The 16,628-nt window shown below is 50.7% G+C and overlaps 5 protein-coding genes across 5 annotated transcripts; 2 read left to right on the top strand and 3 right to left on the bottom strand.

The window, feature by feature from the left end:
* Positions 1 to 248: 248 nt before the first annotated feature.
* Positions 249 to 1,240, top strand: KD926_007111 (riboflavin synthase; the record flags this gene model as incomplete). Its single annotated transcript, XM_053101535.1, has 3 exons — positions 249 to 279; positions 363 to 485; positions 687 to 1,240. 3 exons carry the CDS (start codon positions 249 to 251, stop codon positions 1,238 to 1,240), a joined length of 708 nt encoding a protein of 235 aa, XP_052960789.1.
* Positions 1,241 to 1,440: 200 nt separating this feature from the next.
* On the bottom strand, positions 1,441 to 2,865 carry KD926_007110 (Brix domain-containing protein; the record flags this gene model as incomplete). The annotated part of the gene is made up of 2 exons (XM_053101524.1): positions 1,441 to 2,601; positions 2,662 to 2,865. The coding sequence occupies 2 exons, from the start codon at positions 2,863 to 2,865 to the stop codon at positions 1,441 to 1,443; spliced, it is 1,365 nt and encodes a 454-aa protein (XP_052960788.1).
* A 479-nt stretch (positions 2,866 to 3,344) lies between these two features.
* agm1 (phosphoacetylglucosamine mutase PCM1) lies at positions 3,345 to 5,335 on the bottom strand (the record flags this gene model as incomplete). Its single annotated transcript, XM_053101512.1, has 6 exons — positions 3,345 to 4,205; positions 4,257 to 4,763; positions 4,822 to 4,836; positions 4,895 to 5,039; positions 5,154 to 5,167; positions 5,243 to 5,335. 6 exons carry the CDS (start codon positions 5,333 to 5,335, stop codon positions 3,345 to 3,347), a joined length of 1,635 nt encoding a protein of 544 aa, XP_052960787.1.
* A 661-nt stretch (positions 5,336 to 5,996) lies between these two features.
* KD926_007108 (PGAP3/PER1 family protein) lies at positions 5,997 to 7,166 on the bottom strand (the record flags this gene model as incomplete). The annotated part of the gene is made up of 4 exons (XM_053101501.1): positions 5,997 to 6,051; positions 6,112 to 6,886; positions 6,946 to 6,988; positions 7,041 to 7,166. The coding sequence occupies 4 exons, from the start codon at positions 7,164 to 7,166 to the stop codon at positions 5,997 to 5,999; spliced, it is 999 nt and encodes a 332-aa protein (XP_052960786.1).
* An 881-nt stretch (positions 7,167 to 8,047) lies between these two features.
* KD926_007107 (26s protease regulatory subunit 6a) lies at positions 8,048 to 15,770 on the top strand (the record flags this gene model as incomplete). The annotated part of the gene is made up of 20 exons (XM_053101491.1): positions 8,048 to 8,154; positions 8,215 to 8,228; positions 8,300 to 8,319; positions 8,378 to 8,487; positions 8,553 to 8,884; positions 8,945 to 9,416; positions 10,251 to 10,377; positions 10,431 to 10,479; positions 10,546 to 10,866; positions 10,930 to 11,023; positions 11,100 to 11,377; positions 12,508 to 12,604; positions 12,667 to 12,769; positions 12,816 to 12,915; positions 12,968 to 13,456; positions 13,510 to 13,581; positions 13,662 to 13,752; positions 14,001 to 14,450; positions 14,631 to 15,046; positions 15,112 to 15,770. The coding sequence occupies 20 exons, from the start codon at positions 8,048 to 8,050 to the stop codon at positions 15,768 to 15,770; spliced, it is 4,401 nt and encodes a 1,466-aa protein (XP_052960785.1).
* Between the last annotated feature and the right edge of the window lie 858 nt (positions 15,771 to 16,628).

Here is a 16,628-nt window from a genome sequence, read left to right as displayed (position 1 = left end):
AGAATCAAACATTGAAACCAGGAAGAGGAAAACCAAACAACAAAGACCAATTATCGAGATATTTATGGGGAGAAATATGGGAGTATATACAAGAAGGCAAGGGAGCAAAGTAGGTCCTTGTCATTCGGCACGATCGCCGACGGAAGTTCCCACGGCAAAGCCGAGGTGCAGCCATCGCTTTCCCGCTCTTCCCCCTTCTCATCCCCCTCCACTTCCGCCTTTCCCATATAATCTTTCGGCTCGCCATCATGTTTACCGGTCTGGTTGAGACGATCGGGAGTGAGTGTTTCTCCCCCGCTCGGAATTGAAAAATGCCTTGGGACTCGCGCTGATCGAGCTCTTTCTCTGTGCTTTGCTTCTAGCTGTGTCCTCCCTGGAACCCCTCGATACCTCGTCTAGTGGGGGTGGGGGCACCTCGTTGACCATCTCCAACTGCGCCGAAATCCTCACAGATGTGCATCTGGGAGATAGTATTAGTGTAAATGGTATGCAGACAATGACTTGACTTGATTTGTTCCTCCTCCTTCTGTCTTAGATTCTGTCGTGATTCTTTTCTCTCTGTCGTGCGTGGAGTGAACCGAGAGAAAAGAGACCGGCGGAATTATGGCAGACCGAATGACGATGAAGGGGGAAAAAAAGCCTTGAAATTACTCGCAACAAAAACTTAAACATCTGCTCCTCTCAAGGAACCTGCCTCACGGTCACGACCTTCGACACCGACAAGACCTGGTTCAAGGTCGGCGTCGCGCCCGAAACCCTCCGCCGCACGAATCTCGGATCCCTACGGACGAACTCCCGCGTGAACCTCGAGCGCGCCGTGCTAGGTGAAACCCGCATGGGCGGACATTTCGTGCAGGGCCACGTCGACACCATCGCTACGGTGCTCTCCGTCACGCCGGACCAGAATGCCCTGGTCTTCCGCCTGCGGCCGCGCGAGCTGCAGGTCATGCGGTACATCGTCGAGAAGGGCTACGTGACGCTGGACGGTGCCAGTCTGACCGTCACCAAGGTGATGGATGGCCCCGAGGGGTACTTCGAGGTGATGCTCATCGCCTATACCCAGGAGAAGATCGTCACGGCGGCCAAGAAGCCCGGGGACGATGTGAATGTGGAGATTGACATTGTAGGCAAGTACGTGGAGAAGAGTGTCGAGGGATACTTTGCCGGGACGGCCGGCGGAGATATGAGCATCTTGGAAAAGATGGTGTCTCGGATCGTGGATGAGAAGCTGAAGCGGTGATGCTGGAGAAATACATGTACGTGGGTTAATGCATAGTTATTGAATTATGAATTCATGACATAAAAACTTTTGATCTCATTGAAAAGGGTGTCTAGTTTGGTCATCGCTTTTGGATTTCTGTAGTATGAAAATCTAGCAGATTATGGCGGGTATAATTTCGGGGGGTCTTTGCGGTCAAACATTCATTTTAAACGGCCAATCTATTCCTCCATGGACTCGTCGTCATCGTCATCCGACAAGTCGTCGATTTCCTCTTTGTCCTCCATACCCTCGTCCTCATCGAAATCATCGCTGAGCCAATCCTCCTCATCGTCCTCGTCCTCATCGTCTCCACCCTTGCCATCAGCTCGAGCCTTCGCTTTTTCTTGCTTCTTCTTTTCAACGTTCTCCTTCTGCAGCTTCTTTCTCGCCTCCTTCTCCTTCTTCTTCTTGTCCCAGTTCTTCTCTTGGACGTTGGCCTCTTCCTCGGTCTTGTTGATGAAGTCGTGCCACATCACCTTACCCTCACACAGGCCCTCCTCGACCTTCATGAGGCGCAGCCGTAGACGCGGACCCAGCTCCACAAGTTTCACCGCGCGTTTCTCAACACCCGGAGTAGCGTTCAGCTTCTTCTGGGCCTTGTCCTTCTCACCGGCCTTCATGCGTTGCAGCTCCCGCTTGTTCAAGATCTTTTTCGTGGTGCTCTCTGCGATCTCGACCTCCGCGTCTGTATCCATCTCGGTCTCGCTGGCAGAAGTGTAGCCCGCTGCAGAGGGATCCAGCAGGTAGTCAGCGGCATCCTCCAACTTCCCCAGGTTCGGCACGGCGGCGCCCTTCTTTTCCTTGTTGCGAACCTCCTTCGGATCTAGACGACGGATTCGTTTCGAGACGCCGGTCTTTTTCGTCGCGATCGCGTAGTGTCGTAGATTTAGGACGTACCCGTCTTCTTCTTCGTCGTTTTTCTTTTCCGATTCGGGGGTGAGTTCGCGGTTCAGGAGCATGACACGGCGGATGGAAGAGAGGGGGGTAGCTTGAGGGTTGATGGGCGGGAAGAGAGACTGGAAGACCGTCGTGGTGAGGGACTCGAGACGTTTCGGGACCCGGGAGTTCTCGTCGACATTGGGGGAATTGAAGTTGTTCATCACCAGCAGAGGCGGGGTCTTGTGGTCCTGGCCGCCGCCTTGGGGACGCTTCATGGCCTTTTCGACGTCCCTGCAGAGCGAGTAATTCTCGACCTTGAAATGAAGGGTCGGGCCGCGCGGCGTGAGAGCCATACGCAGGTTGGTGTTGCCGGTCGCCGACTTGGAGAAGAGCATGAGATGCGTGACGCCGAGAGGACCGGTCATGGAGGTGTAATCTCTCAGTCGATTCGATTTGCGTTCCTGGTCGAATCAGTATTGGGGACACAAGAGCAATCCATCTGTGGGGGTTCATGCACATACCTTCAATCGCACGGCGGTATCCGGTTCCATCATCAAACGAACATCCTTGACCAGTTGACTGACACTGGAGCCGACTTGAGAGGCGCCGACTCGAATGACCATAGACTTCGGAGTTTTGCTTATGGATGCGCCGCCGCCTCTGGCGCTGGCGGAGGCATTTTGCGCCCGAGCATGAGTGCGCTTCTTAGTACGAGCCTTTGCCATTGTGAAATCTGCAAAGGGGCGATGAAATTGGGAAGATGGTTGTCTGTAGAGAAATTCTTCTCTGTTGCTCGGAGCAGGGACGGACTTTTTTTTTTCTAGGCCGAAAAAGTAGATCGGCGGAGCAAAGCCGCGGAGGAGCGCCGGATTAACGATTCTGCGGCACCCGATCTTCTTCCGCTCATACATACTCCGTACATACTATTTATATCTGCATAACTCAAGTGCTTTAATGTAGGCATAATTTAATCTCTTAGAATAACTAAGCTAAACTCATCAATTCGTTTCATAACAGATCCCGTAATTCTATGACTGGATGCGATTCAATCAAGAAAGAATCGAGTTTAAGGATTTCTCCAACTCAATCTCTCTTGGAATATTTTTGTCCTTTCCTTCCACCGTGCAGTCCTATGAGCATAGAGGACGTAGCAGTGTTTTATCCTAGCACACTGTGTCAAATTTGGAGCAGTTGAAAGACCCTCTTAGGCCGAGCCCGCTTCGCGAACGGCATTGGCCACGCGGGTAGCAAGGTCATCGGCCTCAGATCGGCTGGCGGCTTCGGCATAGACACGCACGGCATCCTCAGTGCCACTTGCACGAGCAAAGCTTCTGCCCTTGTTGTAACGAGACTGCAAAGACTCAATCTTCGCCTGGAGTCCAGGAGGGGATGAAAGCTTGCGCTCCGCATCGTAGGCATGGAAGATAGAACGGTCCGCGACCTCCACCCGCACAAGACGCGAGGGCAGATCAGTGTAAGTGGCGAGCCACTCTTTCGGGCTCCAGCTCTTATGGGCAAGGATAGTCTCGACAAGAAGCATATCAGAAAGAGCGTCGCCAACGGCCTGGTTGATCAGATCAGTAAGGGCCTGCAGGCTCTCGAGGGCACGCTGCTGAGCCGGAGACTGAGGCTCCGTGCTCTTGATGGTCTTCAAAGCATTCTCGGAGAAAGTAATGGTTCCGTGACCATTGGCCTCAAAGTAGACGCCGACGTCAAAGCGCAGAGCGGCGTGGTGGAGATGCTTGACACCGGTGTTGGTGCAAACGGAGGGAAGCTTGAGAACCTTCTCGATGTAGTCCGTGCTGGCTCCGTTAGCATAGGCGGTCTGAATGACACCAATCTTGAGCTTCTGGGCGATTCCGGCGTTGCGGGCAAGATCGCCGATGAAAGAAGCAGCAAGCGTGGCGATGCGGTCACCGTCAAGAAGGCGGAACACGTTGCTCTCGTCGACGTAATAGTAGATGAGACGGTCGGCATCACCATCCAGCGATGCGCAGCGGTCGAGGGCAACCGCCTTAGAAGAGGGCGGGGCGCGCTGCTTAGTCTTGACATAGTCGGCTCCGCACTAACTAGGGTTAGCGAATGCAGCATGTTGGCTAGAGGTGACGTGTTTTACATCGAAGTTAAGGCTATCAGGGTTGATGACATCGTCGTTGACAACCTTAATGTTGACACCACCTTCCTCCGCAGAAGGAAGATATTTGATGAGCTCCCTCAGCTTGGGGCCACCGACGCCGTTGGCGCAGTCCACGGTCAACGAGCCGTTGATCTTAACTCCCCTCATGACTCTCTTGAAAGCCTCCGCAAGCTTCTCATAGTAGCCTTGTTCCGTGGGCTCACCATACTCGTATTGGGTCCCCAAAGTGTTCTTGCAACGAACGACATAGTGTAGCTGGGGGGTGGTCATGAATTTCAAATCGAGGAACTCGACTTCGCTGGCGGTGAGAGCGGAGTTGAGGACGCTCACAAGTCGCGAGCCAGAGGCACGAGTATCCCGGGCGAAGACGACACGGGCAGGATTTCCCATGCTCACATCAATCTCCTTGACGAGCTCGTCATACACCTCACCAATCTTATCCAGAGGGGCGTTGGCCAGCTTAGTAGCATAAGCCTCCCATTCGGCCTGTCCAGTATATGATTAGACCGACTATCGAGATCTGTTTCTTCGCGATATAACTTACTTCTAGCATTTCGCCCTAGTAAAAACGAGTGTTAGAGGAGCATACCAGCGATTATTTTGCTTGATTAACTTACCATAGGATCAACCAACTTGACACCATTGTCCTCGGCGGGGTTGTGACTAGCGGTCACCATGACACCAATCCATTGTCCGCTAAGTTTCTTGGACCGAAGTCCAGCAAGCAAGCCCACGGCGAAGACGACCGTGTTCAGAAGGTCACTAGGAGCAAGCGTTGGTCGCTGTATAAACAAAAGGGCGATCGCGGGGTATTGTGGAGGCGGGGTTGATCAATCCTTCAAAGGGGGGGTGGGTGGAAAGTGGAAGATGACTTACGCCTTCATACGGAACTGTCAAGAGAAGGATGTCAGTTAGCTCGGCTCCACAGACCATAAACAACGAAACGCCAAAAGGGACCAACTTACGCCGGCGGTACCATATTGGAAAACCTTGCCTTCAGGCTTCGTATACTGCAGCGCCGCCTCGGTGATCGCTTTCTGAATGGCCGGAGACGCCATTTTGGCGCAAGTAGTGTCGATGGAGGGAGAAAGGTCTGATGAAAACTAATGATAGGCAATTGCCCAGAAGACACGCAAAGTAAGAAGGGTAAAAAAAAAAGACGAGGGTAGAAAGGCTAAGGGAAGAATGTAGAAAAACTCGAAGGGGGGCAGAAGGGACAAGGCACAGCCCGTGACCAGGTGAGACACGATGACCAGCTGCGGTTAGCTCTTTCCGCGGTACTGCCCCAGGGCTGCCGAGCGGTGAGCCAGCAGGAGAGGCGATGGACACACCGCCTCAGAAGCCAACCGAAGGCTGTGGAAGTAATCTCCCTGTCCGTGAGAAGGTCGATTTATTGCATATGATATCCCAGTACGGAGTACACCGTATACATTGCATGGCGCATAAATAAAAAAAAAAAAACTAAAAAAAAACGAGTTCTTCAATTATACATATACTCGACATGTTAGATTTGGCCCTCCTTTTTAGGTGATAGATGGCGAGAAATGCGAATAGACTACGGAGTACGGAGTAATAGACTCCCTACTACTGGTAGTCCTAGTAACTACACCGTAGTAACTAGTAACACTAGTATGGGGTATGGTATCCAGTCACCTGGGCCTTCGCGAGGCCCCAAGCCGTTCATGCTTCATAATTTTAGACGGATGACACCTGGTCAGCTTAGGCCTTCAATCGATCCCCAGCCACGTCGTTCTGAACGTCTTTGATGAGGAACCTGTGGACCGTCATGTTAGTGCTTTGATGCATTCCGTGCCAGGGTGTCGGCCAGACTTACAAATACCACCACGCCGTTGGAACGACGGTTCCCAGGTGCCACAAACTATGAGCATCGATTAGGCTTCTCCAAGGGGCGAAGTCCAGCAACTCCAAGCTCATAGCCAAGATGATCCAAACCACGATCAACGCAGGCCACACGGTCCAGATTTTGTCGGTCTTGCGATAGCGGTAGATACTCCAGGCAGTCCACAACACATTCTGAGTCATCCCGACGACGATGTTGGCAATCATGTTGTAGGTGTAGTCCCAGGACCAGAAACTGAGATAGCACACGTGGAGGGTGTAGAGGAACAGGCAGACCGCAGTCAAGAGACGGCGCAGCGTCGGTTTATGGCGAGGCTCCTCTTGGTCCAGACGGAAAATTCGAATAATAGCCAGATAAAAACCGTACATGACATTGGCTCCGGCTCCGAAATAATCCAGTTTCTCCGTGAGAGGGAAATCCCGGGCGTGGAAAAGCGTGCTGAAGGTCCAGCATAATAAACCGCAGTATCCGAAAGCGAGATAGTAGTTCCGTAGAGAGTGCCAGGACGGAATGACTTCGCGGATTCGACTCATACCCTGCCAATGCGCAACAAAGTTGAGGAAGGAGAATAGAACGGAGAAGGGCTCTTGCATGCCCAAGATGCGGCGAAAGGGCCATTTTCCATGGAATTGTACAACTGGATTGAGCATCGGAGGGTCGCGAGCGACTCGACGGTCCGTCACCACATGCTGGCAGGTATAATCACATTCGGCAGGGCAGGTCCACAGCATCAAACGGAGATGGATCGCTATTGGGATTGAAACAGCATTAGCAATCAGGCATGACGCGTGAGTATATAGAACTTACGAAGAGCCGAGTTGCCAGCTTCACAATTCTCGGTTTGACAGATCTGATTGGGTGGTCAGCTCGCGGGCATTGAAAGCCTTCGGGGCAGTAGGCACCTTAACACATTCTTTAAAGTCCGGGAGGTGGTCACCTAAAGAGGCCGTTGTCCTGCCGATTAAAGTGGCGACGAGAAGAAACAGCAAGGAATAGCCGGCTTTCCTCCTAGTTGATCCTAGAATCATTGTGCTCTTTGTGTGTGGCGTGCGCCGGTGGAACGTGGAAGCTTCAGGAGAGACCCGACGCTAGGAAGAGTGAGGGCGCGCGATCGTTGGAGCGCGAGCGGAGTACCTGACATTATTTGCCGGGCAATGGGGGACATCTTGGCGTTTCGTGAACAACGGAAGCGAAGTGCAAGACCGATCTGGTCCAGGGAGTTGGGTAGGTTCTGAAGTCAAATCAATGCCTTGGTCCAAGAGAAAGTGTAATAGTTTTTTGATATTACCTCTCATTCTTCATTGTACAGAGTAGGTAGTTCTGTTGTCATAACTCTGGTTGCCGTTTCGTTGACAGCCTAGATATTGTGTACAAGGCAAAACTCTGTCTGGGACTGGGGTCTTCTCCAATTGTGAGATATCATATAAATTTGGCAAATGCGCGACGATGGGATCAGACATTTCGAAGGGGAGGTCAGAGAGACTGAACAACAGAGGGCCGGACTGCAACTGTCCACTGCATCTCAGAATAATACTTACTTCTGTCGTACGGCGCAGATACGTCGAGGAGACGCTATCCCCAATCTGGATACATTGATGTCCGGATCACATGATGTCCACGTTGGGTCTAGTGCCTCGCCCTTCGGACTAAACCCGGATTGGAAACGAGCGGTCTCTGGCCGTGCGGAGGGGAAGAATGCCTAACTAATGAGGGCAAAAGTCAAAGGGAAAAAAAAAAAAAAAAGTCCTTGAAGGAATCTCAAAGGCGCTTAACTTTTCTCCTCCCTTTCATTACTTCTCATACGAAGATTTTTATTTTTAAATTTCTTCGTCGCTTCTAACATTTCTTTCATTTCTATATCGTTCTTTTCTTTTTTCTTTCCCTTGAATCGAAAAGTACCTTCGTGAAGATGAACGGATCCGAGAGACAACAGTCTGCAGACCCTGCTGCGATGACCACCAGCAGCGCGGATCGTATGGTGGGCATGGACCACGCCGAAGTCCGTTATTTTACTAGGTATGTCGAGAGGGGATTCCGTCATGAGTAAATGTTTCTTCTTGCTGACTGGGATCATAGCTACGATCATCATGGTAATTACCGCCAAATCGCTGCAGGTCTCCATTGAGCTTCTAAACCCGCTAACTTTCGAGTCTTCTTCCAGGCATCCACGAGGAAATGCTTGTAAGTACAATCCGTTTAGACCGGCTTGACGCCTCGCTAATATGACTGTGATCTCTAGAAAGATGATGTCCGTACCCGATCCTACCGCGATGCTATCTACCAGAACCGTCATATCTTCAAGGATAAGGTTGTCCTCGATGTTGGATGCGGTACTGGAATTCTCAGCATGTAAGTGCTCTCGTGCGACCAACGGGGTCTGGTCCAGTGCACTGACAACGTGGATTGCTTTATAGGTTCGCCGTTAAGGCCGGCGCCAAACACGTGATTGGCGTTGACATGTCCTCGATCATCGAGAAGGCCCGTGAGATTGTCGCCGTCAACGGGATGGCCGATAAGATCACTCTCCTCCAAGGAAAGATGGAGGAGGTCGTTCTTCCCTACCCTAAGGTTGATATCATTATTTCGGAGTGGATGGGATACTTCCTTCTCTACGAGTCCATGTTGGACACCGTTCTCTACGCCCGTGACCGCTACCTCGTGCCCGGCGGCAAGATCTTCCCCGACAAGGCCACCATGTACTTGGCCGCCATTGAGGATGGTGAATACAAGGACGACAAGATTGGATGTAAGCGGCATTTGCCCTCTGATTGGAATCCCTTATCTTCCAAACGCTAACTCGTCCTAGTCTGGGACAACGTTTACGGCTTCAACTACAGCCCCATGAAGGAAATTGCCCTCACGGAGCCCCTGGTCGACACCGTGGAGATGAAGGCCTTGGTTACTGACCCTTGCCCCATCATCACCCTCGACCTCTACACCGTCACCACCGCCGACTTGGCCTTCAAGGTCCCCTTTTCTCTCCCTGCCAAGCGCAGCGACTTCATTCACGCCGTGATTGCCTGGTTTGATATTGAGTTCGGCGCCTGCCACAAGCCTATTCTCTTCTCCACCGGCCCTCACGCCAAGTACACGCACTGGAAGCAGACCGTTTTCTACTTGCGTGATGTGCTGACCGTCGAGGAGGAGGAGACTGTGACTGGTGTCTTGGAGAACAAGCCGAACGACAAGAACAAGCGTGACCTTGATATTACCATTGATTACAAGTTCGAGACTTCCGATCCGGTGCGGTACTCGGAGGGCAGCTGTTTCTACAGGATGTAAGTCATGAGGTTGTTCTGCATCACTGCAACCAGAAGACTAATTTGAGCAGGTGTTAAATTAAAAATATTCGCCTCTGACCACTTGCGATCTACGATGTTCGGATGCTGTATCAGAGCCTGGTACGGACCCACGTACTCGCAAAAGAATTTACGCATGGATAGCATAGCATATATGAGGGTCCATTATATGGACATTGGGATATTGTTGAAGTTATGGTTCAAAATCATGGTCCGGTATCTATTTTGATTTCGTTTTTCACAGTTGAGATTTGCTTGTACGGCGTTGTTTTTGGAAGAAGGCAGGGGAACGGGCATCATTATTCGGCGCGATACGGAGAGATGATTTCCACAAGAGACGATTATGAAGCTCCTCGAATTCCCCAAGTAGATACCCCGAGTCGACGCTTAGTCTAGCTGCCTCCGGTCTCCTTATCTTGTTAAGATTCGAATTCTTTTGTGTTTTTTTCTCTTTTTCATGGACCTTGACGTTAATACCACAATATAGAGAAATGTACCTTTTTTTTGTTTTATCTGTTGATTGATTGATTAGTTTTGTGATAGGATTGATAACAGAAAGTTAGCCGACTTGGCGACGTTGGCGTGCTTCGGCCTCGGTTCTTCACGGCAGGCCCCGCAACCGAGTCGACTTAATCTTCAGAGGTAGATTGACCTGGAACTGTCTGTCTGGACGTCATTGTTTATTTTTTTTTTCTTCTCTAGTTATTTTGGCTACAGCCACTAGACTTTACTTTCTACCTTCTACTTGATTTGCGGGATTGTCACCCTTCTTGTTTAACATTGGCACCGCACTTCCGTCGCCTCAATCAACAGCTGCCCGATGTCGGCACCAGGAGTTGGCTTCGAATATCCTGCGCAGGAGGTTTCCTGGCAAAAGCGGGATGTTCTGCTATTTGCTAACAGCATTGGCTGTAAGGCCGATGAGTTGCATTTCCTCTATGTGAGCCAACGTGTGAATTGATGCACTGCTATCTGCTAATGCTCGAGTGTCAGGAACTGCACCCTAACTTTGCTGTCTTCCCAACATATCCTCTGATTCTCCGTATGAACCTCTGACCGCCAACTAGAGCAATCGAATCTAGACACTGATGTTTGTCTTCATGCAAAGCGTTCAAGCTCACAGACCAGGAAGTGACGGATTTCTATGCACGCTCGACAGCAACCCCTATCCCCGGCGTGCCTCAATTTGACTACAGCAGGGTAGTGGATGGTCAGCGCAAGCTCACCGTGCTGAAACCTCTGCCGCCCACCAGCGCCGGTCGTACATTTGAGTTGCGCAGTAAAGTGGTTGGCGTGTATGATAAAGGCAAACCAGGCACGGTTGTCGAGACTGAGCAATCGATTGTGGACAAGGACAGTGGTGAAGTGTACTCCAAGACGCTGAGCAGCAATTTCTTCGTTGGTCAGGGCAACTGGGGAGGACCGAAGGGTAAGAGAAATCATCCACCGTTCTTCCGAGACACACTGGCTCATATTGATGTTTGACTGCCAGGCCCCAGCACCGTCAGCTACCTTCCTCCCGAGGGCAAAAAGCCCGATGCTGTCCATGTAGTCCAGACGAATATGGAAACCGCGCATCTCTACAGGTGAGGGATAACCTATCCGACGCGTCTCTTCCCCACAGTAAGAAATCGACAGCTAATAAAGCCGGATTCTTGTTAGGCTAAATGGAGACTATAACCCACTCCACGCTACCCCGGAGCCCGGCTCCAAGATGGGCTTTGGGGGCATCATTATCCATGGGTTGTTTAGTTGGAATTCGGCCGCTCAGGGCATCCTGAAAGAGCTGGGCGGGAGCGACCCGAAAAACCTCCAAGTTTTTCAGGCGCGTTTTGCCTCGCCAGTTAAGCCCGGTGACAAGCTTGTTACTGAAATCTGGCGAACTGGCAGATCTAACAAGGGACTCGAGGAAATTCGATTTGTCACGAAGAATGGCGATGGTAAGGTGGTTCTCAGCAATGGTCGTTGCCTGATGAAGGTGGCCAAGTCTCGAAGTAAACTTTAAGTTTGTATGCCATGTAAGGCAAAGACATTTTATCTGGGAGGATTAGATAGATGAATGTATCTGTATAGCTAGACGATGAAGTAGCAGTAATTTAGTCCAAACGCATACCAGGATGGTCTGTGCACGTGACGCCAGGGCCGCCGAGGCGCCGGAATAACATGCGACTCTCTTTCTCCCGTCACGAACTGCGCAGCGAGAACCAGGCAGGCCCGTCGAGATCATGAGTCGCGTTGCTGTTTTTGGGGCCTATGCGCCCTTCAAGAATAAGAATGCTGGGTAATTTGTGTTATATTCTGCCGCCGAGGACGCCGTTTCTGACATCATTGCTAGCACTTTGCCATCCTCACTTGTAAGTAGTAGCCGAGGTGATACGATGGCCACACTTGCAAGCGCCAGTTTCAAGGTCTTGACACTACACAGGCTGCAAGCCGGCGAAGTTCTTCCATAAGCTTGGGGGCTATTTGCCAAAACCCTCGACTGTGTCTTTCATACCGCCGATTACCCGCAGTCGCTTCGACGAGGGCGAATTCATCACTTCCGCAGCGACGGGACGGTCGAATGGTCGCGAAAAAAGCATTGCAGCCTTTTGTGGCCTTCAAAAGTGACCAACACAGGGACCAATATACATCCCTGCAAAAGGCGCTTGATGGGCCCATTGGCCTTTAGTAAGCAAGCTACCTTTGCTAAGAGCATCAACTGTTTGCGGCATGCTAATGTGCGTCGCAGTGGAAATTTCTGGCTTAGGTATTAGACTTGACCCCTCTTGAGTCGATCATCAAGTCGCTTATCCTCGTCCACTTTACTCGGTTCTAGGGAAAATTGCCAATGCTCGAAATGTATCCACCCGGACACAAGGCAACGCATTGCAGACACTTTCTCGGTACGAGGATTCACAATGCCCTTGGAAAGATCTGCCTTGGCTAACAGCCAACCTTTTGTTACCTGATTCCAGATACCCAAAGATGTAAAGGTACAACAGGTTGAATACACTGCCGATGGGGCTGAACTGCTGTGTACTTATCCCGGCTCGCTGTTTATCATTCTGGAGGGCTGACTTTATATAAGGGTCGGATGGTCATCGCGGTTCCTACCCCTTCACATGGCTAAGAAGCCATGCCAACGGGAAGAGCAGACCGCTGAACCCAAACTGGATGCCTGTTCGGTAAAGCAGCGTTGACGCTTGCCAGCATATGTCCATGGACTTTTGCTAACGCTTGGCTTCAGGTTTTCCAAACATCATGGTCCCAGTAGCCCATTCCCTCCAGCGGTATCATACACCAGCGTTATGTCTGACGATCGGGCTTTGTGGCGGTGGCTTGAAGCGATCGTAAGTTTGGTCCGACCCCACTCAGCTTTGTCTAACAATAATTTAGCAAGTGTACGGATTTTCTTTTGTGCAAGGCGTACCTGTCGATCCAGAGTCCACCAAGTCTCTTCTGGAAAGAATTGCTTTCATCAGACATACTCACTACGGTAGGTCCCTCGACTCCTTTTAACGGTTTTCGCTGTTGCTCATAATATCAAGGTGGCTTCTGGGACTTCACTTCCGATCTCACTTTCAAGGACACTGCCTACACCTCGGAAGCGCTTGGTGCACACACAGATAACACATACTTCACCGACCCAGCCCGACTCCAACTCTTCCATCTTCTATCTCATACTGACGGTGATGGGGGTGCCAGCCTGCTTGTCGACGGGTTTCATGCGGCAAAACTTTTGTACACTCATAATCCCGAACATTTCCGCACCCTAGCTGAAATCCCTCAGCCATTTCATGCCAGTGGCAATGAAGACACTTGCATACAGCCTGCAGCCCAAGCACCCGTTTTCAGCATGCACCCGCAACACCAAAGACTGTTCCAGATACGATGGAACAATTACGACCGGGCGGCCAAGACCGACTGGAATATGGAAGAGCAGATGAAATGGTACGAGGCAGCTCGGGACTTCAACCACATTATTCACTCGGAAGAGTTGCAGCTGTGGACACAGCTTGAGCCTGGAACGGCACTGAGTAAGAGCTACAATGAGCTTAGGTCTGCGAAATCTGACTGATCCCGAATTTAGTTTTCGATAACTGGAGAATGCTTCATGGACGCTCCGAATTCACTGGAAAACGAAGGATGTGTGGTGGATATAGTATGCGCCCTTCAATTCATCTTTGCTTTCTCTTATTTACCATGGACTGGTCAACGAAAGACGCGCTAACAGCTTCCCAGTCAACAACGATGACTTTATGTCAAAGTACCGTCTTCTCGAGTTTGGTCGCCAAAAAGTCTTGGACAATCTTGGGAACAACGTCGCTCTCAGGTACAACCCCAACTTTCGCTACTGATCGCATTACAAGAACGTACTCGGGCTACCCCGGACAGGAGACATGTAAATACTACAAATATATCTGTAGCTAGATATGAAGATGACATCAGCATCGCATATAACTAACTTGGTAGTTAACTTACTTAGTGCTGTAATTGCGTGCAACATTCCTTAGTCAGCGACATCATTTGTCAGTGGTGTCACGTGACATAGGCAGGACAGCTGACGTTGTTTGGCCGGAGCTCAACAGCTGCCCGGCAGGTCCTTTTCCATCTCATACCCCATCACTCTCTGCCCCCTCTTCCCCCCGTCTGCGCCAATTTAGAACTGCTGCGTGCTGTCAATTCTCGTTTATATTCTTCCCATTTCCTACATCCTATCATGTCCACCTTAGAGGATCTCGAAGACCTCGAGCGTGAGGAGAGAGACAAGAAGGAGCAGGGCGATGGCGACGGCAAGAAGCCCGGAGGCGACGGCGACGCCGAGATGGACGATGCCGAGAAGAAGGATGAGGATGATGAACTTCTGGACGAGGAAATCCTTCACTCCAGCACAGCCGACATCGTCAAGCGACGGCGGATGCTTGAGAACGAGATGCGCATAATGAAGAGCGAATACCAGCGGTTGACACACGAGCAGAGCACGATGAGAGAAAAGGTCAAGGATAACCAGGAGAAGATCGAGAATAACAGGTACGTTGATTTACCGAGCTGTGCTGACGTGGGGGGATGCTTCTTCCTTGCCACTCGCTGCTCTCTCGTACTCTCTTGGATGAGATGAGGGCGATGAATCCATCCTCTGGTTTCTCATACAAACGGTTGCTATCGTTTGAACATTTACACTAACTATTTTGCTTTTCCCCCTCTGGATAGACAACTACCATACCTTGTCGGAAATGTTGTCGAGCTGCTGGACCTGGATGTCGAGGCCGAAGCCGCCGAGGAAGGAGCCAACATCGATCTTGACGCTACTCGAGTGGGCAAGTCTGCAGTTATCAAGACGTCGACTCGCCAAACCATCTACCTGCCTCTCATCGGTCTCGTAGACCACGAGAAACTCAAGCCCGGTGATCTGATCGGTGTGAACAAGGATTCATACCTTGTCTTGGATACACTACCGGCCGAATATGACAACCGAGTAAAGGCCATGGAGGTCGACGAGAAGCCGACGGAGAAATACACGGATATCGGCGGTTTGGACAAGCAGATCGAGGAGATTGTCGAGGCTATCGTATGGCCGATGAAGGAGGCGGAGCGTTTCAAGAAGATCGGTATCAAGGCACCAAAGGGTATGTTGGACCTTCTTAATTCCTTTCATTATATTCTTGCCCCTAACCGTTACTTTCTCGCCCAGGTGCTTTGATGTACGGACCCCCCGGTACCGGTAAAACCCTCCTTGCTCGTGCCTGTGCGGCCGAGACAAACGCCACCTTCTTGAAGCTTGCCGGTCCTCAGCTGGTACAGATGTTCATCGGTGACGGTGCGAAGCTTGTTCGTGACTGCTTCGCCCTCGCCAAGGAGAAGGCCCCGTCGATCATCTTCATCGACGAGTTGGATGCCGTGGGTACGAAACGTTTCGACTCGGAGAAGTCCGGTGACCGTGAAGTGCAACGAACTATGCTGGAGCTCCTGAACCAGCTGGACGGATTTGCCTCGGACGACCGAATCAAGGTGCTCGCTGCCACCAACCGTGTCGATGTTCTCGATCCCGCCCTGCTGCGATCCGGCCGTCTGGACCGTAAAATCGAGTTCCCTCTGCCCAACGAGGAGGCCCGGGCCAACATCCTGCAGATCCACTCCCGCAAGATGACCGTGGAGAACTCGGTGAACTGGGCCGAATTGGCTCGCAGCACGGACGAGTTCGGCGGTGCCCAGCTCAAGGCCGTCTGCGTCGAGGCCGGTATGATCGCCCTCCGCAAGGGCCTGAGTAAGATCGGTCACGAGAACTACGTGGATGCCATCGCCGAAGTACAAGCCAAGAAGAAGGACACGAACATGGGTATTTACGTCTAATGGGGATGTTTTTGTCTTTTGTTTATTTCTAATTTCGTCCCTTACGAATGAATTCCTTGCAATGAATGATCCTTCTTTCTCACTTTCCCTTACACTCTCTGCCATGTATCTACGTACACCGGGTCTAATTTCAATATTTGATATACACGTGGAAGCTGTCTCTCGAGAGACGATCAATAAATACCTAGGCAAATGAGTAGTGGGAATCACATAACACGAACGTGGAATAAGACCTGTTGTTCCCAGTCGAGGAAGCTAAGCTAGTCAGAGAAAGCAAAGAGAATAACCAACCTCAACATCGACATTAAATGGAACTTCTCTGCTAAATCACAATTCTCTTGTCTTTTGAGTAAAAATCCATTCATTACATTATGCACTAAATAAACCATATCCATCAAGATATCTAGCTAGTTCACTGTACAGGGATATTATGAATATGCCCACCAGACCCAGAAAAACGAATCAGTCAATCGAGAAAGAGGCCAGATATTAAAAGATGGCAGAAAGATGTATGGACAAAAAGAAACCAAAGTCAAATGAAGGCTGTATATCCAATCCTAATTAATTCCTAGTTCGTCACAAGCGCCGTCCGGTGAGAAAGTGGGTAAAGCGAAACAGATCTAAAATGAAATGATATATAGAGGGTTGAAGATGGACCGTCCGGTGCGTGCCATGTCTGTATCCCTTGGAGTAAAACAAAATGAACATGTGATGTTCGGGGTATATAGTGATAGAGAGAAGGAGAGAGAGAGAGAGATGCACCAGTGAAGTCTTTGGTACTTTTTGGAAATTAGACCGGCCAAGCTCGACAGGTTGGACTCTGCAAGCAGTGTCGAGACGATCTCGTCCGCCATGTTG

This window comes from Aspergillus affinis (genome assembly GCF_023601865.1).
Source record: "Aspergillus affinis strain CMG 70 chromosome Unknown NODE_3_length_628324_cov_86_750800, whole genome shotgun sequence".
Classification (NCBI taxonomy): Eukaryota; Fungi; Ascomycota; class Eurotiomycetes; order Eurotiales; family Aspergillaceae; genus Aspergillus; species Aspergillus affinis.
This window is presented reverse-complemented; position numbering and strand designations above follow the sequence as displayed.